We start from the raw sequence: 23,924 nt of genomic DNA, 5'->3' as shown, positions 1-23,924 counted from the left end.
CCATATATCTGATAAAATCACTACTTTATATGTTGTTAACTACTTTATATCTTGTTAAAAGTATACATAAAAGCCTTCACTAAAAGGGTCACTGCAAATATATAAACACCATGCATAGACCAAATTTATCAAAACATGATAATTAATGACAAAAAACATGTTTTTCGTGATCATAAAAGGACACGAATTAATAACAAAATAAAATCACAAATATTATACGTATATTCTTTCAATGGCAAATTTAGGATTAGTGGTGTTGCTTCTTCATATATAAAATTCGAATTCTAAAGAAAACATGGTTATTTTTAAAGAAAACTCATGTCTTTAGTTCGGGAATCATTTTGCCAACATTTGGACTTGAACTCAATTTTTTTATAATTTTAAGTCTTCCAAAATACCAATCTATATATAGATGGTTTATATAGTATTTTTTTTATAAGAAAATATTTTATTAACCTGAAAAAAATATGAAGTCAACTTTGTGGAACCTCACGAATTAGGCCACGGCAAAAAATGAAGACTGTTTCTAAAATGGGCCCATTAGAAACGACTGAGCCTAACTGTACGTGTCGTAATAGTTTATCAATTTTTATTATTTTTCTAAATCGCATAATCTATCAATTTGATAAATAAGTCTTTCATGAGAAATTGAGAAGGCATGAAGCTAGCTTTCATTTAAGAAAAAAGATGCAAGAAGCTTTTGATTTATTTTAGCTTATATGTCATCAATATTTTATTAACTTATGAATTACTAGTAGTTGACAAGCTAGACAATATTTTAGAACTTATATATCATGATTGCTTTTAAGCAACTAGTATATTGTGCAGAAAAATTTAGTCAAAGAATTTACCATCACATGATTCTTTTGTAGGGAACTGAATCTTATTTTAATGATCTTTTTGCGCAAACGTATAATATGTTAAAAATTACGAGTAATAGATATATAAAAAAAGGTATTTTACCAATTTGAATATTTGATGATCTGGTTTTAGAAATGTTTTTGCCCCATATCAACACATAAACCAAATACAATCAAGTTGGCAAAATATTTATCTACCATTCTAGCTACCAATTCCGATAACACGATGCAAAATCTCACTCTCTAAAAGCTAATAGAAATTTATTTTAAATTTCATGGTGTTTGGTAATTGACATTTTTTAATTGTTTTAATCGTGTAAGGGTGGGGGAGAGCTTCCCCACTCCTCCCCTCCCTGATTTCTCCTCCCCTCCCCTCCCCACCCTTTTCTATTTAATTTAATTTCTATTTATTTTTAAAACTAAAAATATTTTATTTAATAATTTAAAACTACTACAATATTAAAAATAAAACAAACAACAAAATAAAACAACAAATCCAAACATCAAACTACAATATTAAAACGAAACGACAACACAATACATAAATAAACTAGCGATCGATGCTCGGGATGAATGTGCGATGAATATGGTCAATGAGATCTATCTTAAGATCTTTGTGAACGCTTGAGTCATATATCTCAAAAAGTCGTTCATCCGATGGCTGTGGCGCAACTGGGGGATCCTGAATGTAATCAGGACTTATAGCGTGGTCCTCGTCCTTTAAAATCATGTTATGAAGAATACAACACGCATACATGATCTTACGGATGGGGGTTTCTTCCATTTATCGTGCCGGTTCTCTAAGTATTTTCCACTTTTTTTTAATAATACCAAAAGCTCGCTCCACGTCCTTCCTTGCAGCCTCCTGTGCCCTAGCATACCGAATCCTTTTCTCACCGGTTGGATGCTGTATCGTTTTCACAAACATCGCATATCTTGGGTAGATCCCATCCACTAGATAATACGGGTACCGATATTCGGTTCCATTTACAGTGAAAGGAACCAACGGTGCTGTGCCGTCTTCAAAAGGGTTGAACAAAGGAGATTGGTTCAACACATTAATGTCGTTGTTTGAACCGGCAACACCAAAGTATGCGTGCCAAATCCAACAATCCTGTGAAGCAACTGCTTCAAGCGATATCGTCGGCCCGTGATGGTCACCTCGCGTGTACTGACCACGCCAAGCTACTGGACAATTATCTCAAGCCCAGTGTGTACAATCAAGACTCCCTATAAACATTTATACATTATTAACTAAACTACGTAATATATATATATATATATATATATATTTATACATTATTAACTAATATATATATATATATTAAGTTAAGATATACCTAACATGCCGGGGAAACCATGGTAAGACGCATGATGATCAAGAATGCGTTGCGTATCAGTACGCATTGGCCTACGCAAGTATTCATGCCGACATAACTTAATGACTCCATCACAAAAAGCATTAAGGGTTTCACGTGACAATCTTTCCGACATATTTAGGTAATCATCTAAACTATCGGGATTACTACCATAGCCTAACTGGCGAACTGCAGATGTGCATCTCTGTAAAGCCGAAAACCCCCATCTACCACGCGCGTCGATCTTCCTCTTAAAAAAACTAAAATTGTTTTCCAAATCTGAAGCTATCTTCACAAACAACCGTCTACTCATATGAAACCGTTTTCTAAAAAAAGTCTCATTAAATTTCGGTTCCTCGGCAAAGTAATCTCGAAAAAGACGGTTGTGAGACTCACCACGATCGTCCCGTCTTGTATACGTTCTTGAAGAGGAGGCAGTATCGCGGACATCTTGTTGAATCGCATAATGCGCCATTGTGAATAGATTAATATAACGGTCCGTCTCGTCGGATGAACTCGAATCCGATTGGAAATTTGGGGGTGTTGGGCCGTGATTATCAAGAAATAAAGGATTGTTGAAGAAAGGGTTCATGATTACGAAAATATAGATATATGTATGTGTTATTTGTGTGTGTGTTTTGTGAGTTCAAAGAGAAAAAAAAGGAGGAACAAATCGGCAGAAAGAAAAGAAAGAAAAGAAAGAAGAAAGAAAGAAAGAAGAAAGAGACGTTGCAGGTGGGTCTTTTTTTTTTTTTTTTTTTTTTTTTTTTTAAAGACTGCAACGGTCAAAACAATAGGCACCCAAACCGACACCGTGGTGCCCAAAGTGCTCCCCTCCCTACCGGTACCGGTAGGTCGGGACGGTGTTCACACCGGTACCCACTCCGTCCGCCCTAACAAAGGAGAAGAGAGTTGGTTTAAATAAGGGATTGAGGACACTAGCTAATACCAACTCAGCTAGTTGAGTCATCAGGTTTTACATTGGATGCGAGAGTAGTTTGAATCCGATAAAGACTCAAAACCATTTAAATGGTTATTTTTCTGATTTTCTCTATATGCTTACTTGGAGATATAACAATTAACAAGATCCGGTAAAGGCATGACATTACCCTAGTGTGAGAAGCCATTACCTTTTATTTTGAATAATGATAAAATAAACATGTTCTAGCTATTTGAGATTCCCTTTACAAAAAATGAAGGATCGATAAATCCTAATTTTTACACTATTGCTATTTAACTACACATCTATGTTTTCCTATTATTGCATGTATAGTAGGATCAATATCGATATCAATAAATGCAAGGCAGTATTAATCATCACCCGAGAGATTTTATACCACGGCAGAAGTACAACAGTAAATAAATGCATCGATGAAGCTTCCTCGAAATTATGAAGTAAGAACTATATGAAGCTTCTTGGAAGCCTCCATCGGATACATACAAAATTCAACCAACAACAACTTATATCCTTTCACTAAATGAACGTTAATAGTAAAAGTAGATTTTATTTCATATTGCTATAAATAGAACTAGTTATGTTATGGCTATACACAACAAGTCTCGGTTATTATGATTATGTTTGTTATTGATATAAATGTTTTATATATAACATAGACATATATAGATTTATATGGATATGGATATGGATGTATTAACCGGATACAAACTTTTTATCCAAAAAAAGAAAATATAAATAGTTATATAGATAGTTATAGATTTTGTCATGAATTATTACGCCTTATGTCTTAAGTTATCACAAGGGAATTATAAACTATGTCAGCAAGGATATCATAATAAAGCAATAGTTATAACATGTTGGCAAAAGTGAAATCTTATGAGGTCATGGGGAGTGTATCCCCCTCCAGGATATGGAGTACTTGTTGCAAAAGTGATATCGAATATACTTAGTTTAAAAAACTTGCATGTCTTTCTTTAATCATATCGCAATTTTTTTCCAAAGCCTAGGTGCATTTTAAATTTTGGGTTCATGAACTGGGTTCGCTAAAATTTTGGGGTTGGGTCTATTAGTGGTGTTCGGTTCATTCAAACCAAAAAATGTATAAATATTTAGTGGTTTTGGGCTGAGTGGGCTAGGTTCATTATCTTCCCTCTCTACTTAGCTAGATCCGCCCATGCCCTTCTTGATTATTCTTTTACTATCTCTTTTTTTCTATATATCCCTTTCTTAAAAAGAATGTCCTTCCCCGCTTATCCACCAAAAAAATACCCGTTGAATAAAAAAAAACATATAGAAAAAAAAATTAAAAAAATAAAAACATATATAAAAAAGCAAGACCATGGTCATCATTTGCGCCTCCCGCCCATATAGACCTTGAGAAATACTATTTGCCATCAATACCTCAAAATACCTATCTTATGTTTTTGCACTTAGTGAGGCCTTAGAGCTACTAACTTATAAATAAAAAAGTGTTTGTAATTGATTGTTTGTGTATTGAGCACTAGATTGATTTGGGATGAAATTGTAAAGATGGGCTTGTTGATCTTGGTGAATTTAAGTTGTATATTGTGATTTTTAATTTCAAATGTAATAATTAAAATACCACTTTCATAAAAAATATATAAAATACTCACATTCAGCCATTATGTATCATGGATTCATGGGTATATCTGGTAAAGTTTCTACTCAAAATTATAGTCTTGTTTGGAAAATTATAGTCTTGTTTGGATATGAATATATATGACATGAAAATAAGTTTAATAAAACCACTAAAAAAAAGGATGAGTCTAAAGATGCCTAAAAGAATAGATTTGCTTTTCATATTTAAAACATTTGCTTTTCATATTTAAAACCAAACCTTATTAACTGAAAAAATTCAAACTTTAATCAAAGTCATTTCTACCTATCAACCAAACACCTCCTAAAGCCCTAAACTAAGTTCATTGTTAAGAGCTTTGTCAAAGGCCTAGTTATAAATTGGGCTAATTGCCATTGTTGGGCTAATTGCCATTGTTGGGCTAATTGTTATTATTAACTGGGCTAATTGTATTCTCGGGCATTCCCATATTTGGGCCCTTTTCAGATTTGGTAGGAAGAAATTAAAAAAAATAAAATAGTTAAGAAATGAAAAAGAAAAGAAGGTGACCAATAAATTTATTAAATTTCTTAATTTACTAGTGAAAAAAATAGTGACCTGAGAAATGAAAAAAAAAAAATTCATTCTTTGTGTTTGGTAAAAAAGTCAACGAAATAAAAAAAAATTTACAATAATCTCATTAGTTTTGTAAAATCCAAAGTCCAAACCTATAAACAAATAAATTTAACTTTTGATTTGAGCCATTTAGATTAATAGAAAAAACAACCTGAGCATTTAAAATTAAAATTCTAATATGTTAACTAATTAATAAACTAAAAGTCAATTTTGGATATATATTAAATATGGTAACTATTTTTTAACTTATTATTATGCTTGTGCATGTGGGTTTTGAGTTGGTAAACTTGTTATCAACTTATCATGATTAGAAAAACAAACATTAATTTAAATAAGAAAAATAGTTATGTAATGTGGGTTCTCGTAACCTTGTTAACATGATTTGAAAAAGGGAGAATGATCTGTACTGCAGACTTTACCTAAGTTTAGGTACTGCCACATCAAAAAAAATTACATATTAAACCTTTAAATTTAATAAACATACATAACCCCCCTGAATTTTACATAAACTCCCCCCGAATTTTACATAATCACCCCCTGCTTTACCTAAGATAGGTACTACATGCTTTACCTAACCTTTCCCCTTAAAAAAATATACATTAAAAAATGAAAATGTCAGGAACAGTTAACAACAAAGAAAAAGCAAAAGGTGTAAAATGCTAATACGAAGAATCACAGGGACTATCTTAGACATGTTCTCAAAATTAATATTTTAATTAATTAAACCTGTGAATTGTATTGATATTCAAAAAAATATGTACAAATAAACCAATCAAACACTTGAACATACCCAAGTCCCAAACTACCTAAAATACATGCAACAACTAAAATCCAAGCTACTGCAATACTACACTTACAACACATTATGACCAGAAACAAACCAAAAACCCAGAACCAAAATCAAACGAGATACAAACTCGAAGCATGCTAGAAAAGGACTAAGTAGTTTCATCTTTCACAACTCACTATTCCAATTCGCACACATACTTCAAGTTGTATCAACAACAACCCCAATCCATCAAACAGCCACAAAACAGAAATCATTCCACCTCAAACTCCACTGCTCACCAATCCTGCTCACATTCTCAGTATTCTTAATTTTCAGAGAAATCAATTTAACACTAACACTTTCTTTGATAATGTTGCACACTGCTTCCTCATTCCTCTTCTTCATTTTAAAGATTCTATTATTCCTCTCTTGCCAAGTATAGTACACTGCAGCTACAATTATTAGTTTATTAACCACACTTCCAATATTATTGTGTCCTTTATTCTTAGCAATCTCCTGTACCATCTGCTGTATAGAATTCACATTTCTCAAATTCCAACTGAAGGACCTAAGACTCCTCCATATTTGCTCAGTGAAATTATACTTAAAAAATAAATGCTCATGGGTTTCATCTCCAGACTTGCATAAACCACACTGCACAACACCATTCTGTTTCCATTTATCAATTCTATCCAAAGTCATCAGTCTTCCCTGCACTGCAAGCCATAAAATAAATGCATGTATTGGGTTAAATTGTTTAAACCAAATAGGATCATTCCACTCAACTCTTGGCCAATTATTCCTTAAATCCTGCCATGCTTGCTTAGTATTAAATTTCATTTGCAAATTATCTCTAGTAACACACATTAATTCATCCTTTTTGTCCATCTGCAGACTAGGGATTTTAATATTCTTAAGAATATTAAACCTCTCCTCCCATCCTTCAGGTCATAACCAATTGTTATTGTTAATCATGTCACAAACTCTAGTACCAGCATCCATTCTTGCATCATATAGCATTCTTTTAGTAATGAAATTACTCAATGGACCCTCTAAACACCATTTTTCATACCACATTGATACATTCTTCCCATCTCCTATTATGTACCATACATGTTGCTTAATCAAATCCCTGCTATGTAGCATGGTTTTCCAACCCCAACTGTCACATTTATCTTCAACCACCTCCCAAATATTTGTCTTTTTTAATGACAACTTTCACCCAAGTAGCCCAAAGTGAGTTCTCCTTTAACAAAATCTTCCAAAACTGTCTAATTAGTAAAACCTCATTCCACCTTTTCAGATCCTTAACACCAAGACCACCTTGTTCTTTAGGCCTACATACAACTTTCCAAGCAACTATAGCCCTTCCCTTAGCAGAACCACCACCATTCCAAAAAAAACCTTTAAGAAGCTTTTCTATCTCCTTAATAACATAATTGGGTAGCATATACACAGAAGCCCAATAAAGTTGCATGGAAGACAACACAGATGCAATCAACTGAATTCTCCCTGCATATGAAAGTATCTTATATTTCCAACACTCAATTTTAGACTTAACTCTATCAATTAATACTTTACAATCAACAGTTCCCAATTTCTTAGCCAACAATGGCACACCTAAATATCTGACAGGAAGTTTTCCACATTTAAATGGTAATACTTGCAATAAATCACTTTTATCTTCCTCATTCACACTACCAAAAAATATGATACTTTTCCACAGATTAGGTGTCAAACCGGAAACATGAGCAAACTCCTCCAAAGATGATTTAATCACATTAAGAGACTCAACATTTCCTTTGTAGAACACCAACAAATCATCAGCAAAACATAAATGTGATAGCTTCAACTCTTTACATCCAAAATGATACCCAAAATCCCTTGACTCTCTTATATTCTTGCACATTATAAGGTTGAAAACCTTCATAACCAAAGTAAAAGGGTAAGGAGAGATGGGATCACCCTGCCTTAGTCCTCTACCTCCCTTGAAATAACCATGAATCCCTCCATTTAAACAAATAAAAAATTTAGTAGACTTTACACAAGCCATAATCCAGCTAACCATGCTACTGTGAAAACCAAACTTCCTCAAAATATCTTCTAAGAACTCCTAACTCACAGTGTCGTAAGCTTTTTGGATGTCTATTTGCATAGCACACCTTTTGGGCCCATTCTTTCTATTATAACCCCTTAACAACTCTTGACTCTTGAGCAATCAAAATATTGTCCTGGATATGTCTTCCAGGCACAAATGCACTTTGATTAATACTCACAATTTTCTCTAACCCTTTTTGGATCCTATTAGTCAGAAGTTTGCTAATACACTTATATATATTACATTACAACAAGCTGAATTTTACTAGGTGTGTTAACACTAATAAAAAATTCCTTCACTGCCAAACACACTTTAGGCCCCAAGAAATCCCAAGCTTTCTTGAAAAAAGCTGCAGTAAAGCCATCTGGCCCAGGAGTTTTGTTATTATCCATAGCAAAAATAACCTCCTTAATCTCATTATCACTAACAGGTTTAATCATATCAGCAGCTTCATCATCTCAAAATTAAAATTTTCTATTGCAGGTTAGATAACTTATTAAATTAATTACTACTCGTAATAAAGCGGCGGCGGTTTTTGATTGAACTTGGTTTTTCGGCTGTAAAAATTGCGGTATGAATTCCATCTTGAATTTGAATATAGTAATTTATATGTATCTCTGTTATTTGTTATATATTGATTTATTATTGTTAGAAGACTATTTGTATCTACTGATTATTGCATTATAAAATTCAAAAGATCTTCTTTATATTATTAAGTTATTAACATGTGAACTTATTTGATATAATCAACTTTGACCGTAAATTGTTTCGTATTTATTATACAATAATTGATGTAAAATATATGGATTGATTGAGCTTTAGATGTATTTTTTATTGATATAACTTTATATTACACAAACAAAAATAGTTACGCTCAAATTTTGAAAATAAAAGTTCAACAAGTCAAATTTGGACATTTGGACATTTAAATTGAGACAGAGAAGTAACATGTTAGTAGTATATGCTAAGAATCAAGGTTTTGTTTTTTCAGGATATATCTTTTTCTTTTATTTGATAACAAATTCTAGAAGCTTTTTTCCAGTTATTTCTTCTGCATTAGTTAATTACAACTGAAATATATATATATATTTATGAATGAATGAATGAAAATCTTAGATGGAGCAGAAAAAAATGCAGGAGGTTTCTAATGATCGGATCCCTCGTTTATCTGCAAAGTATCCATGGTTTGTTGTTCAGAACATGGATGACTACATTTTCTCCACCCTACAAAACCCGTCGTTTAAATATCAGTGTCGAATCTCTGACCTGCTCGGTGGACGTATCAGAGGATGTTTCCATGGCTAGTTGATTCTCTCTAACCATCCATACAACAATAGGTGGTGTCTTTATAACGTATCGGATTCTAGTGTTATATATCTCCCACCATTGGTTTTGCAAGGCGGGGATTATCAATCTATCAGAGAATGTTGTTTGTCGGCCCCTCCTGATGATCCCAATTCGGCTATCTTTTTAACGCTAACTAATAAGCCTACTTTTGTTTTATGTCTTGTATCTCCTAAAAGAAAGAAGCCAAGATGGTGTAAGACTATCTAACTCAAGAAATTAACCTCAGATGGTAAGTTACTACATAGCCTAACTTGTTGCAATGGTAAAGTATATGCCTTAAATACGGACAACGGAATTGCTTGATTTATTATAGAGGTTGATGTTGAAGTTAAGGATCAAAAAGTGTAAGTCCCAGCTATTACTAGATGGGTGCTGAAGACACCTCTATGTCAATGGTGAGTGAACTTTGCAACACAATCAATTAATCTGGATATGACCAGTTTAGATTGATCGTGTACCAGGTTAATTGGAGTTAATGTATTAAGGTGACAGAATTAATACAATGCAATAATATAAATGACAAGTATATAAACTGGTGAGACAATATGTAATTTTCAAGTGTATTTTATTTATTGATTGTTTAAATAAAATACAAGGTTGTTGCGGAACCAAGATAATACATGAATGTAAGTATCCTAACAACCCATGAATTACAATTGATCTAAACTTGGAAATTCTCCTAAACAATCGAAACACTTAGAGTTGTGAAATGTTCCTTTTTGCGATTGAGATAATATTGCACAAGTTCACCAATATTGCAGAATATATGTGTTTTCAAAGTTGGTGAAAATGCTTGTGCAAGGACCTCTATTTATAGTCGAAGATTGAGCATGAGAATCTCAACTTCGACGTACAAATATGGTTGACAGCACACAAAAGTATTGTTTAAATAATCCTTTATGTGTGCTAAATAAAGTAAGACAAAAGGTTACTTTATTCAACCTCTCTACATCCTTGCACCTTTATCCAAAGACAATATCATTGCCCGGTTAAAAGGATGTAGAGTAAAAAGGTCCTCCTCGTAATCAGTGTAAAGCTTTGTAAGAGCATTTACACTGGAGGATTCTCCAGTTGATTGATTTGGTAGATTGTCAACTGGGCTTCGCTGCCATTGCCAATCTCTGTCTTCCATTTGTTGTCTTTGACTTCAATTGGAAGGTCTTCAGATTCTACTCTTCTGATCTCAACTGGAGGAAGTCATCAGTTGCTAAACCTGTACAATGCAACTGGACTTCTAATATTTCGGACAATTCTGCATGCTCTCCAGATGTCGCTGGAGAGCTCCAGTTTAGCTTAAACTGGACCTAACAAAAAGTTGTTATGAAACTACTGCTATTTGTGCCAGAACCGTTTCTCCCTTCCTATCGTAACTGGATTCATTTTCTGAAAGGATTCGGTTCAGAATTGTTCTGCATTGTATTGGGTTTTCATGACAAAACTCAAAAGGCAGTTAATAGTGTGTATTTGTTTAAAATAGACATGACTGGTATAAACTGGGAAGAGTTGGAAGGCGTAAAAGATTGGGACATGACTGGTAAGAAGGTGGATGATCTGGTATAAGAAGACTTTAAGCACTTGGACGTTGCAAGGCTTTTGTGGGAAGAAGTGCATGACCTTTAAGACGCCATCTTTTTTCTGGATCTCGGTCGTGACAACTTGATATTTTACAATCCTGCAATTGCCTCAGAGTTTGGAGGTTTTATTCACATTCGTGACAAAACAGACAATGTAATACATTCGCACCACGTCAATTAACTATCAAACCATCGTCCCATATCGTATACCTTCTCCATCGCTACCAACAAGCCACATGTCAATATGTGAATGCAGGTATTGTTTTGTTCAGTTTGTATTCATGTATCATGTGTATCTTATTGCAGGACAAAAATGTTTGTTAATATCATAGTTTGTGTAGGTTACAAGATGAACATGGAAAAGCCAAATCTGCGGTTGATGCTAAAAAAGAAGAGGATGAGTTAGTGGTAAAATCCATTACAAATGACCAGATTGGATTTGATGAATCCTGCCTTTTAATTAATATTCCGTTTGATGTTTTAGCGATGATAATTTTGGAGTTTTGTGTTGGTGTTGAATACATGAACTTTCGTTCTACATGCAAACGTTGCCATCTTGCAGCACCTCTGATACGATGGAGTGACAAAACAACATTGAAGAAATTGCAGAATTATTCATTAGTATCGCCCTGGCTGATGGCTGTGCAAGAACATCGAGGGGTTATCAGTTTTAAAGATCCGATGTTGGGTGACGACTACTATATGAAAAATACTCAGATATCAGTAGAAAATGATAAAATATATTGTTCCAGGTTTGGTTGGTTGGTTTTTCTAATGGGAGACTACCACCGGCACCTAGTGTTTTCTAACCCTGTTCACTAATGATCTCCGGGAGCTTCCAAAGTTGTATCTCTCTCTTCATAGCTTATGTTTCTCAGCTCCGCCTACTTCCCCTGATTGTATGGTGGTTGGATTTGGGGGTGTACCAGATCGAGAGTGGCTACTTCACATCCATTTTGTAGCTGGAGAACCAACCTGGCATACATTTGGTTTAGGTGCATTTACACCGCCTCTTTGTTCTCCAACAATTGGCCGAAATTATAATGCCTTCTTGTCTAACAAGCGAGACCTTACTGTCTTCAAAAAGTTGGGCAAAGATTACTCTAGGATGGTTTTTGAAGCCAAAGCTCCAAGAAGTTGTTGTAGATCTCGAGCGCAATACTACTTGGTAAAATGTAATCAACATGGTCTGTTATCCCATTGAGATATTCAAGCCAAATGATTCTACACAAAAATGGGACCAAATAAATGGCATAGGAGAGCACACGATCTATATCTTTGATACAAGTATTTGTCTATGCATCAAAGCCAAAACGCCAGAAGAACAAGATCTTCCTCCCACAAGTGTGTTCTGTAAACGGCAAGATAGTGTTCTATTCGATCGAAACACAAACATTTCATACATTTAGTGGCAAAAGCGTACAAGAGAATGTAACCGATATTTCTAATGCTACCCATCTTTCAGCTCATGCATGGATTGACCCAAGTTGGTCATAGCTTAAATTACTTTCTGTACGTGTTATTATTAATTAGTTTTCATTATTAATGCATCGATAATCAACAACTATATATGTCATCGTTACAAGTAAGTAAATCAATTGTTAGTCATCATTTTTAATCTGGCAGAAAATTGAAGTTGAATACTAAAGAAGATATCATCTGCCGTCTACCTAGAAATCGTATAAGATATTAAGATGTCAATAATGTTAACTGAAGATACAGTTACTTAATATGATGATACATTTGTGGCAATTAATTATAGAGGAATAAGATCAATGTGTTTTGCGAGGCAGTAATTCGAGTCTTGCAAAAAATTGATTGAACTTATCTGAAGGCACAAAAAAATCGTCGTGTTCGGTTTTACTAATTGCTTTTTTCTAAAATGATATTTAATTGACACACCTTACTTCTTTATATATATTCCTAGATTGTTTCTATATTTAATGGTGAGCTTTTGGTTCAAAAGGAGAAAGAGAGAAGGTTCAAAGTTAAACATGAGTTGGCCATATAATATTCTTCAATTTGTACAATTGTTAAATATATTCATACAAACTATGTATGGGTAAGAATGACTCTTGGTTTCTCTATGTTTCTAAAAAGTGGGAGTAAAAACATCCTAGCTCTACCCAATTTAAGTTTGATGCATGTATTCTTTAAACAAACCCAAGTTGTAAACATGTGTGCAGGGACGGCTCCAGCTTTGCGGCAGCGGGGTCAGTTGCCCCCACTCCAATTTTTGTATAATGTAATTTTTCAAAATTTAAATGGTATATTTGTAATTTCTTTGTAAAAGTAAGAAAAAATAAATAGGAAATAAATATAAATGTTACCTTCGTTGTCAACTTGTCATAAACTTATTATTTAGATGTCATTGGTCATCAAACATGAATTTTAATATAGTTTTTTTCATTAAGAGATTAAAAAAACCCGAGTTGTTTTGATTTTTAATAGAAATAATGAAGTATAGTTTAGAGAGACAAACTTTCGTTGTTTGGGTATGTAAATTTGTAGTATATTATAGTGGAATTGTTTATAGAAAATGTATTTTCTTTTAATTTATTATATATATTTATCATAAACAACTAATTATAATTATCATAATGTAGAGAATATATATATATATATATATAAGCTGATTACAGTATATCTAAAGAAGTATATGCTTTTGGTTTCTTGTATTATATGATTGAATACGTTTTCATTTAATAAGATCTTGTTTGATAGGTGTGGTCATTATTTATTAAGAAAAACTAGTATTTTTAAATATGAGTGTTAGACCTGATGTAGATAATAAATTCTTTTGAGGGTCCATTTTCTATTTTCAAGCTAGGGCTTTTTTGTTTTGTTTTGTTTCGTTTTTTTTTTCATTTTCGGATACAACTGTTATAAATATGACAAATAACTTTTAATTTTAATTTTGTCTCCTCGCAAAAAATTTCCTGGCTATACGAGTCTTGAAACAGTGGACAAAACGTGACTATTTGAGTAAACCACAGCTCCACAAGGACAATTTATGTCCATTACTCTTATGAACACTACTCGTAATAAATAGGTTCCAGGACCTGTTAGCCATTCCGTTACGCGCCAATTGCTATGTCACTGGCCAACTGCCCACCGCCGCCTCCGCCTTTGTCACCGGCTCTACCTCTGCTCCAGATTTGGTTCCGGTACGTTTCCATCAGTCATTTCTGTCTGCCGTCAGATTCCAATTGAATTCATATGAATAGATAGATACAACTGAATTGAATTATAAGGTATTATTGTATTAATATATAAAAGTATCGTTCACCTATGGTTCTATAAAAGAATGTATGATTATTAACCCTATTATATATGTCGAGAGGATGTTTAACATTGAAAAAAGTATATTTGTGTGAATATGTGTAGTTATCATCCTGAAAAATAACAATTAAAAGTTACAGAGTTTAAGGAAATGTTTAACTATGAGCTAGAAATCACTTTGGGCTTTAGGTATATATGAGAATAAAAATGAGTTTAAAAACCCACTAAAAACGATTGTAAGTATGCGTAAAGGATCAGTTTGATTTCCAAATTTCAAACCAAACTTATTAACTAACAATTCAAATAATAATCAAAGTCATTTCTATCTATCAAACCAAACACCTCCTAGAAACAGCCTTGTCAAAGGCACAACTGGCACAACATTTTGTGGTTGGAAGTCGCAATAGTTCTGATGACTCATCTAAGAAAATTTTGAAATAAATACGAATTTCAATATGAAATCAAGATATAACACACATTGCACAAGTTTTATGATTCACAAGATAGTATAAATAGTACTAGAAATACATATTAACTTTAATGAAAAAAAATAAGTTTTAAATACAAAACAAAATCCTCAAATTCACATGAAAGTACCAATAACAGGACTAGACTGTAGGATTCCGATGGTAAAGCATTGGTTTTTTTGGCTTGAAAAGATTGCTTGAACTAAATCTTGAGCGCCACATGTCCTTTATAAGAGGAATATGCAGTACGGCATATGCAATGATAGATATAAGAGCAAGCAGGCTTATAGAACCCGCTACTATCGTAAACTTGTGACGGTATAACACAAAGAAACTGACACTAAAAGCAATCATCATGGTTATTATCGAGAGGAAAAGCATCAACAGACCAAACATTAACTTATCGGGCAATGATTTTATGAAATCCTCTTGAGCATAACGAGAAGTGAGAATGGATAAGAACACGAGAATTGAAATGATAGATAGGAATAAAGAAATGGCGTCTAAGACGACAAACACAATGAAGGGTGCAAAGTCAAGGAACACAGGAAAACCATTCTTTTTATCCCAATTCTTGTTATTCCCATTGTTGTTATCCCCATTGTTGTACCCACCTGGAACTGTATAAGCAACTGTAAATACCATTGTGGCTATTAGTGTAGCAACCAACATGCATTTACTTGCTGTTCCTTTCATCCACTTCTCACTTTCGAAAAGTAAATCTTTGTGCGACTCTGTGAATAGCTCGTGTGGTGTTTTACCATCTTTGTTTTTCCTTTCATGGTAAGAAGCAGGTATCATAGACCTTACTTCCTATAACACAACAAATAAGAGATATTAACATCCGCCATTGCAAATATAATGAAGCCATGCGATCATTTCCCTCAAATGTACATATAAACGTTTTATATGGAAAATGTTTTTAACATGTACACCATTGGTGAAATGAGTAATAACTATATATAAGTTGTGAACGAAAAAGAATCTATATAGTTCATAAGGAACTAATGTGACTTACGTTACTTGTAAAAAGTTTGATTAATTGTTGCTAAACCTTTTACAGTTTTACCCCAAAAAAAATATATAATTAACCAAAAAGTATTTATATATATATATAAACAACAATCTATCTATGAGAGAATAAATTAAAGTACCTTGTACCACAACAATTCACGTTGCATCTGAAAAGCTGCCCCTGACACGCCCTTAAGTTGGTTTTTATCTACCATGGTACCGGCTAAATGCAACATATTGTTCTCCTTTGTGTCTCTGAGAACTACTATAAAATCCTTCATCGACCCAATCTCGTATAACAAATTATAGATACTCTCATGGCGACGAGAGACAGCTACGTGAAATATACTCCGGTTATCACGGTCTACCTTCCATATAAGATCTGGATACTTACGTATAAGCTCAACTATGAATTTAACGTTTCCCATTTCTGCAGCAACAAAAAGTATCCGAGAAGGGTATGGATCGATTTGGTTTGGTGGTTGACTATGATCTGTAGCAGTAAGGGTCACAGTGGTTCGAGGACCTCGAGGGCCTCTAAGTACTGTGTATAATACATCCTTTGAATATCCTTCCGTGGCTGTCAAAATTTGTGTTAGTAATCGCTTGGCTTTATTTGTAGTGTTCTCATGAGATATCCCCTTGAAACACGCTCTCACTGAAAAATGGTAATAAAAATGACTGTCAAATACAAAACCAACTACATGGAATGAACCAAAAGGTCATTACGCGTACACACATAAAAAACTTAATAGATTTTCGGAGACCAACTAAAACATCTTGTATTTACTTGAATTGAGGTATGATTTCTCCGTTTCATCAAATGCAGCAGGCTTTCGAGCCAAAACGCCAAGTATACTTTGAATCTCTGCGTAATCGTCATTAGTGACCGGGATCTTTGGGAATATTGATAGTGCAATATCTGTATTACATTTAAAAAATGATTACATACTTGAGAAGAAATTATGTCATATCTAATGCTAAAAGGTTTTTAAAAAATCTTACCAAATAGATCAGTCTCCACACATTTTAAGCAAACCCATTTATTCTCCCTGTATTCCCATCCATCACGATTCATTTCTTCGTCGAGATAAGTCACCATCTCACCCTTCCCATATAAAGCAGCAATAAGAAGCGGTGTCATTCCTGCATTATTACGGATTGTCAGCAGGTTTTGGTTCTCGTTCTGGTTTTGATTCTCATTCCGGTTTTGGTTCTGGTTCCCGTTCGGGTTCTGGTTTTGATGCTCATTTTGGTTTTGGTTCTGGTTCTGGTCCTGGTTTGGCGACGACACACGTCGCCGGAAAATGTCGCCGCCAAAGCGCTTTAGCGACAACATAGGGGCCATCCAACAACGACACACGTCATCACAAGAACAACTTGTATCGTGGTTTTGGGTCTGGTTTTGGTTTGGATTATGATTCACCATAATTTTTGCAATTTCAACATTTCCTGCCATAGCTGCCAAACAGAGGGCAGTATTGCCGTTATTATTCTGAAGCCGCAGGTCCTCAATTTGCATCAGGCCCACAAGATTCCTCACGAAATCTGCGTTTTGAGTTGATGCTGCTATGTGAAGAGCGGTTTCACTATTATCAGTGATGCTAAACCGTAGCAGATAACTCTGATCCTGATCATGATTTGGCCGAGCGAAACGTTTAAGGATGTTGCATGCTGCATTCCAATCTCCTTTCATCGATGCTTCATACATGGGAACACATATATTGAAGAAGTCCTGTCTTCGATCATCTACGTGTTTACAAATGTAAGGTATTGCTCTATTCATCATCAATATATGTAAGTCTCAATAATCTATATTATTTCAAACAATATATAGCATTATTAGATGTATGCATATATCTGTGAATAGCATATCATATATAGATGTTAGGTTGCGGCTTTCATCAGTATTTATTAGTTTCCATAATTCTTTATGATTGTAATTCCTTTATATATATTGAAGAATTTTCTTCTAACACCTATACATACATCAAGATAATTAATACTATACTTAGTTACCCTGAAATAGATCTTGCAGAGGACGATTGAGTGGAATTGGTCTGCTTGCAGCTCCTTGTCTTTGTTCTTGTGTCAATGTGGGTTGCTGTGCAAGTTGTTCTTCTAGTACTTGTGGTAGTGGTGCAGGATTTACTATGGTCACTGGTATTGGCTGCTCAAGTATTGATTCCGGTGCCTGGGCTGGTGGTTGTCCTAGCTCATCTGTAGGATCTAGATTTACTATGGGCTCTTGTATTGGATCCTGTTCAGAAACTGATCTTAGTTAGTGCTTGTGCGGGTGGTGTATGTCCCAGTTCCTGTTAAGGTTTTGGCCGGTCTATGTGATATTTCTAGTTCTGAACCTAATTCATTTACCTGTTGTGGTATGGATGCGTTCGTAGCTGCCTCTACGGGTTGTGATACAGTCTCCGTACTTGGTGCATTTGGGATTGTTGGTTGTAGTTCCGTTTCTTGTGTCCGACGTTCTGGGATCACGCCATTCATGTCATCCATTGTATCCAAGTCTTTAATCGATTATATCATTCTTTGTTCATTAGTAGTGGATCCAAGATATAATTTCACAAGGTTTTCAAATAACAGTAACAAATATCACATATGCTACAATTATCAAAGGTAGTTGTCATTTGATATATATATATATATATAGGAAAGTTATTTTGAGAACCATCAAAAAAAAAAAGAACGCGAGAACCAATCTGGGTCACATATCTCATCTCCTTTTTTCTCTCTCATCACTTTCATCCAAATTTTTCAAAACGTTTTATCTCACAAACCGTGCATCGTTTGACGAAAAAAAAACCATGGGTAGTCTTAAAATTTCGTCCTCTTTCATTAGAGATGCGACTTGATATACTTTTGACAAACTTTTAAATTTCAAAATTTTTTTTTTTTTCGAATTTTTTTTTTACCTGCACATGTGTAAGCTGTGTATGATGTATACCCTACACATGTCCTGCATATGTGTAAGACGTCCTACACATGTGTAGGATTATCGCTAAAAAAAATTTTTTTTTAAAAAATCGAAATTTAAAAGTTTGTCAAAAGTATATCAAGTCGCATCTCTAATGAAAGAGCACGAAATTTTAAGATTACCCATGCTTTTTTTTTCGTTTAACGATGTACGGTTTGTGAGATAAAACCATTTGAATGAATTGGGTGAAAATGAGGAGAGAGAAAATTAAATATCATCAAGATCAAAATCAATGGCCATGATTGGTTCTCGCGTTCTTTTTTTTTTATGGTTCTCAAAATAACCCACCCCTATATATATATATATATATATCATTGAGAGTTAAGTGCTTGTAAATGTATAAAACTAAATCTGGAAATGTATATATATAGTAGATAATAACTAGATATCTGACTTTAGATCGAAGTTAGGTATTTTGATCATTTTTATTTTATTTTATTTTTTTAAAAAAAAAAAACGGCATTCTAATCTACTTCTACTCTTACGGTCCTACTCCTAAATGACACGCATGTCTGGAATGAAACCCAAGACTCTCGAAAAATCCCTATTAAATCACCCTCATAAATATAGGAAGTGAGACTCAAATCCAGGTGGATTCCCAAAGTTAATGCCTTACTTTTGTGTATATGGGTATACACATGCATTTTTGAACCTTAAAAGAAGTTTGAGTCCAATTTTGAAGGTTTTTTTTCGACTTTGACACGTGTTGTTAGCAAATAAGTCAAAAGTTTGTCCGAGCTGTGTATCGGCCACCTCAGAAGGCACAAAAGTTTGTTGGACGTAACAAGTAGCAAAAGTGCACAATATACAGTACTACAAAAAGTAGCAAAACTTTGAATAAGCTTTGAAGAAATATATAATTATACATGTTAACTTGGTTATATATGTAATTAAATACGTACCCTTTTAAGTAGTTATAATTTTTATAATTAGTAATATTATAAGGAATTACAATTGGCCAATTGGAAGATGAACTTCAACTTCTCCTGCGTTGACCCACAAATGTATACAACTTGGGCTTGCTCGGAAAATAAAATAAATGATACAAGTCATACAACATAAGGGGTAGTTAGCACTTAGCGTTGACCCACAATTTATGTGTGTGTTAGACGAAAGAGACAAAATAAGAAATCCAACAAACGGCGTCCCAATCCAGATGACGTCAAACGCTCTTGACCCACACATGTATTTGAACTTATGCTTATCGAGCATAAGTAGCTTATTACAAGCTAACAAGTTGTTTTATAGTGTTTGGATGAGCTTATATCATATGAGTATTATACATGGATTTCAAATAAGGGGGTGTTTAGTAGAGAAATTATAAAGAATGGAAATGTAATAGAGAACGGAAATAATGAAGAGAATGGGTATTTGGAAAGAGAATGTATTCTGTTGTTTGGTACCCACAGAGAATGAATATATATAAAAAATAAAATTTTAAATAATAATACATTTATTACATATAACATCTTCAAGAAAAAAATAAATTTTTTTTTTCCATTCCCACTCATTCTCTACAAACAATTTGTAGAGAATGGAAAGAATGGAATTGATTCCCTTTTTTCATTTCTTATTTCCTTTATTCGTCGCAAACAAACAAGATAAGTCTTTCTCATTCATTTTTTCCCTTTTCTATTATATCATACCAAACACCCCATAAATGAATGAGGCTTATGAAAATGATCTTATGTAAGCAAATAAGCTTACTCTAACAGTAAAAATAAGTTTATCTTACTTTAATAAGCAAATAATAAGCCTAATAGCTAACCCAAACACCCCCTTAAGTGGGGTAGTTATAGGGTGTTTTTATTCCCACTTGTTAGACCCCTCTGAAAAGACCAAGAAGCATTCTTGCTTATTCACATTTTGTACGTAAATGTTTAACAACTGTATAAATTGAAGAATATTATAGGTGGACATGATTTTTTTTTTTTTTTTATAATAGTGTTGATTGGATTCAACAATATTGCCTCTTCATCATCTGATAGAGATTGACCACGTTACCAACACAATCAATACTTCAGAAACAATCTAGTAATAAAAAGTACTCATGAGACTGAATTGTGTTGATTAAAGTATCATTTAGAAGTTGAGTAGAAAAGAACACGACGATAGTTTTGATGCCTTTTGCAATATTTCGTGTTGCAACACTCGTGATGCGAACTTGAAGGTTAAAACATTCATGAAACTAATTATATGAAATATATATCTATGAATGAATTATAGAGTTCTTTATACCACTTTTTTTTGTACAAAATGACAACATATGCTCCAATAGTCCAATTGATAGATTAACTAGCAAAACAAGAATCATTTTTCCTGAAAATGGCATACTATCCTACTTTTGGTCCGAAATTACATGAATTCCTAAGATAAAACCAGGGAATAACCCATCTTTACTCCACCCCCATATATACCCTGTTTTTAAACATCCAATGTTCGACATTTGAGCAAGAAAGTAAATCATCATATTCAGTTTTTGACTTTTGTTATGTTAATCTGTTTTCGATTTAGTCATGGCATCTTTAGTAGAGGATATATATATTCTAAAAGTGTAACAAAAAATTATAAAATTTTCACTAAAAACTACTCGTATAAGAGTTTGCTAAAACTCAAAATATCTTACTTGCACATAAAAACATGTGCATACTTTTTAACTTCGTACATCCATTGCCAACCGCCTTAGCATTTGACAAGTAACTTTTACACTTAATAAAAATTGTCTAAACTAGATTTTATGACACTTTCTGGTACAAAACAAACTATTTGTAACGGTTGGTTAACATGATAGGTGAAGCAAGGGTGAAGCAAAGTGAATTGTTAAGACCACTAGGTGAAAAATAGAAGGTGATTGAGATCACCTAAAACTATTTGTAAAGCCTGGGTGAAGTAGAAGGTGAAATGACTAGATAGGTAGGTAATGCTATGTTTTTGAGGTTTTTTAAGGGATGAAAAGAAAGGAATCCAAATGATCTTGAAACAATTTATGTTCTTGAGTTTTTTGTAAGGGTGGAAGAGAAGTGAAATAATAGGAAATGGAGTGATAATTTAGTTGATTTTGTTCATTAAATCTTCCTCCCACTTCTGGATGATTTGAAAGGATTGATTATCTTCTAATCTCATCTCATCTCATCATTTCTATTCTTTTCTTTTAATAAGGAACTCAAGAACATAGTATTAAGGTAGTTTGGTGAAATGCTTAGGTGAAGTAAGCTAGGTGAAATGGTTCACCTAGGTGAAAAGAAAATTGGTGTGTCTGTTTTCTTTTGTTTTATTATTTGTTTTATTTTGATTGGTTATATTGTAAAATATAGTGGGGTATAGTGAGATATTAAACTTAAAGGTGAAAGGTTAAGGGAAAAAAAGAAGGTGATGGAGATGAGAAGGTGATGTTGATGTGGTAGAAAAAAATGTAAGTGAAGAAGGTGAATGGTTAAGAATAGTAAGGTGAATGGTTAAAGGTGGTCCCTTTGTGTGTTTTGTTTTATTTTGATTGGTTAGTAGGGTATATTGTAGGGTATAGTAGCGACTTAAATTTGAAGGCGAATGGTTAAGAGAAAAAGAAAAGGTGATGGTGGTAAGAAGGTGATGTTTGATGTTGATGTGACATGAAAAAGTGTAGATAAAGAAGGTGAACAGTTAATACATAAACTCCTGAATTTTACTTTCACCTCTTAAAAAAAAAGAGTGTAATAAAACTAAATTTAATGATACTTTTAGGATACTGTATATCACTAAAATCACTCGCACCTTATTAAAGTACTCTATAACGACACTTGCACTAACAGTAAAGCAGATACAGAAATATTTCTTCAAGTTAAGATCACCAGCTACATTGAACCAAACAGATAATAAAACACATATTTTTCAAAAAAAATAAAAAATAAAAAATCAAACATACATACATACCTTGCAAAATATTGAGTATACGTTGCTGATTTTTCGAAGATTAGAAGTTTTGCTACAAAATAATAAGAAGAAGTCCTCAAGAAAAGCTTCCATCAAAAGTAGTAGAGAATGTGATAGAATTATCAAATTACGATTCAAACCTGGGAAGAAGTACGGTTGACCAAGGTTGAAAGAGAAAAAGCTTCACTACAGCGGAAAGTGGCAGGTGGGAAACAAGACTTGGAATGAAGAATGTAGAGCGTATACCAGTGGGCTAGCATATATATAGGCTACTTGTCAAAATGATTTATAAAAAGCATAATAATGTAATTACATGACGATTAAACTATTTTTAAAATATTTTAGAGAAAATGATAAATTGATGTATAGATCGGCTAAAATTAAGTTAAAACAAAAATTTAAGATATGAATTCCAATAAGTTTTTTTCTCTAATATTATCCTTTGATACTTTTAAATATCATTATTTTATGATTATTTTATGGTTAGATTCATTAATTTGAATTTTGATATAATCATCATTCTCATTTTTCAATTAGGAACTTTGTTAGTATTGTTACGGTATCTTTAATAATGGTTGAGCAAAAACTTTTGTTTTTTTTTTTTAAAAGGTTTTTTAAAGTCATATATCATTGAAGATGTGAAGATGATAACTTTTTTGAGGTAAAAGTTGATTTATATATCATTGAAGATGTGAAGATGATAACTTTTTTGAGGTAAAAGTTGAGAAATTCAATCTTTTGATCAAATGTTTTTTCTTGTTTAAGTGAGAAGAAAAAACTTTAAAAAACCATTCAATTGGAATATATAGATATTTTTTTTAGTTTAAAGTCAGTGAATTGATAAAATGGCAAAAATTAAAAACCTTATAAGAGTTTTTTTCATTATAGATGCTTTTAAAAAGAGAAAAAACTTGGTTAGTTGTCAAAAATTTTCTTATTTGTTATTTGTTGAGTGATTTTAAGAAATAGTTTGATTTCATTAATCAAGAAATAGTACATTATACTAGATAAAATAACATTTTCGAGTGGGATAATACATAGGCTCAAAGGAGTAGAGTTTCCTTCTTCAAAGGAACTTGTCATGTCA

The 23,924-nt window shown here is 33.1% G+C and overlaps 4 protein-coding genes across 4 annotated transcripts; all 4 read right to left on the bottom strand.

Moving 5' to 3' along the window:
- Window positions 1-1,644: 1,644 nt before the first annotated feature.
- LOC122583699 lies at window positions 1,645-2,810 on the bottom strand. The gene is made up of 2 exons (XM_043756077.1): window positions 2,201-2,810; window positions 1,645-2,048 (listed from the first exon to the last, which is right to left on the bottom strand). The coding sequence occupies exons 1-2, from the start codon at window positions 2,808-2,810 to the stop codon at window positions 1,645-1,647; spliced, it is 1,014 nt and encodes a 337-aa protein (XP_043612012.1).
- Window positions 2,811-6,406: 3,596 nt separating this feature from the next.
- LOC122583698 lies at window positions 6,407-7,303 on the bottom strand. The gene is made up of 2 exons (XM_043756076.1): window positions 7,150-7,303; window positions 6,407-7,098 (listed from the first exon to the last, which is right to left on the bottom strand). Exons 1-2 carry the CDS (start codon window positions 7,301-7,303, stop codon window positions 6,407-6,409), a joined length of 846 nt encoding a protein of 281 aa, XP_043612011.1.
- Window positions 7,304-7,334: 31 nt separating this feature from the next.
- Window positions 7,335-8,225, bottom strand: LOC122583697. Its single transcript, XM_043756075.1, has one exon. The coding sequence runs from the start codon at window positions 8,223-8,225 to the stop codon at window positions 7,335-7,337; it is 891 nt and encodes a 296-aa protein (XP_043612010.1).
- A 6,716-nt stretch (window positions 8,226-14,941) lies between these two features.
- Window positions 14,942-23,056, bottom strand: LOC122582530. Its single transcript, XM_043754933.1, has 8 exons — window positions 22,978-23,056; window positions 22,838-22,889; window positions 18,313-18,461; window positions 17,959-18,199; window positions 16,945-17,688; window positions 16,730-16,861; window positions 16,080-16,597; window positions 14,942-15,738 (listed from the first exon to the last, which is right to left on the bottom strand). Exons 3-8 carry the CDS (start codon window positions 18,448-18,450, stop codon window positions 15,067-15,069), a joined length of 2,445 nt encoding a protein of 814 aa, XP_043610868.1. The 5' UTR covers window positions 18,451-18,461; window positions 22,838-22,889; window positions 22,978-23,056; the 3' UTR covers window positions 14,942-15,066.
- Between the last annotated feature and the right edge of the window lie 868 nt (window positions 23,057-23,924).

This window comes from Erigeron canadensis, chromosome 9 (genome assembly GCF_010389155.1).
Source record: "Erigeron canadensis isolate Cc75 chromosome 9, C_canadensis_v1, whole genome shotgun sequence".
In the NCBI taxonomy this organism is placed as follows: domain Eukaryota; kingdom Viridiplantae; phylum Streptophyta; class Magnoliopsida; order Asterales; family Asteraceae; genus Erigeron; species Erigeron canadensis.
The sequence above is the reverse complement of the archived record's forward strand: the minus strand, read 5'-3'. Positions and strand labels throughout refer to the sequence as shown.

Bases quoted from the DNA above. Each gene is read 5' to 3' on its own strand.
- LOC122583698 (XM_043756076.1), bottom strand. From the start codon at position 7,303: ATGCTACATAGCAGGGATTTGATTAAGCAACATGTATGGTACATAATA. The intron at 7,099-7,149 runs GTACTAGAGTTT...TATGACCTGAAG, and splicing joins TGATGCAAGAATGGATGCTG to GATGGGAGGAGAGGTTTAAT.
- LOC122582530 (XM_043754933.1), bottom strand. From the start codon at position 18,450: ATGGATGACATGAATGGCGTGATCCCAGAACGTCGGACACAAGAAACG. The intron at 18,200-18,312 runs GTAAATGAATTA...GTTTCTGAACAG, and splicing joins ACGCATCCATACCACAACAG to GATCCAATACAAGAGCCCAT. The intron at 16,598-16,729 runs GTAAATACAAGA...ACCATTTTTCAG, and splicing joins GAAATCATACCTCAATTCAA to TGAGAGCGTGTTTCAAGGGG.
- LOC122583699 (XM_043756077.1), bottom strand. From the start codon at position 2,810: ATGAACCCTTTCTTCAACAATCCTTTATTTCTTGATAATCACGGCCCA. The intron at 2,049-2,200 runs GTATATCTTAAC...ATAATTGTCCAG, and splicing joins TGGTTTCCCCGGCATGTTAG to TAGCTTGGCGTGGTCAGTAC.
- LOC122583697 (XM_043756075.1), bottom strand. From the start codon at position 8,225: ATGGTTAGCTGGATTATGGCTTGTGTAAAGTCTACTAAATTTTTTATT.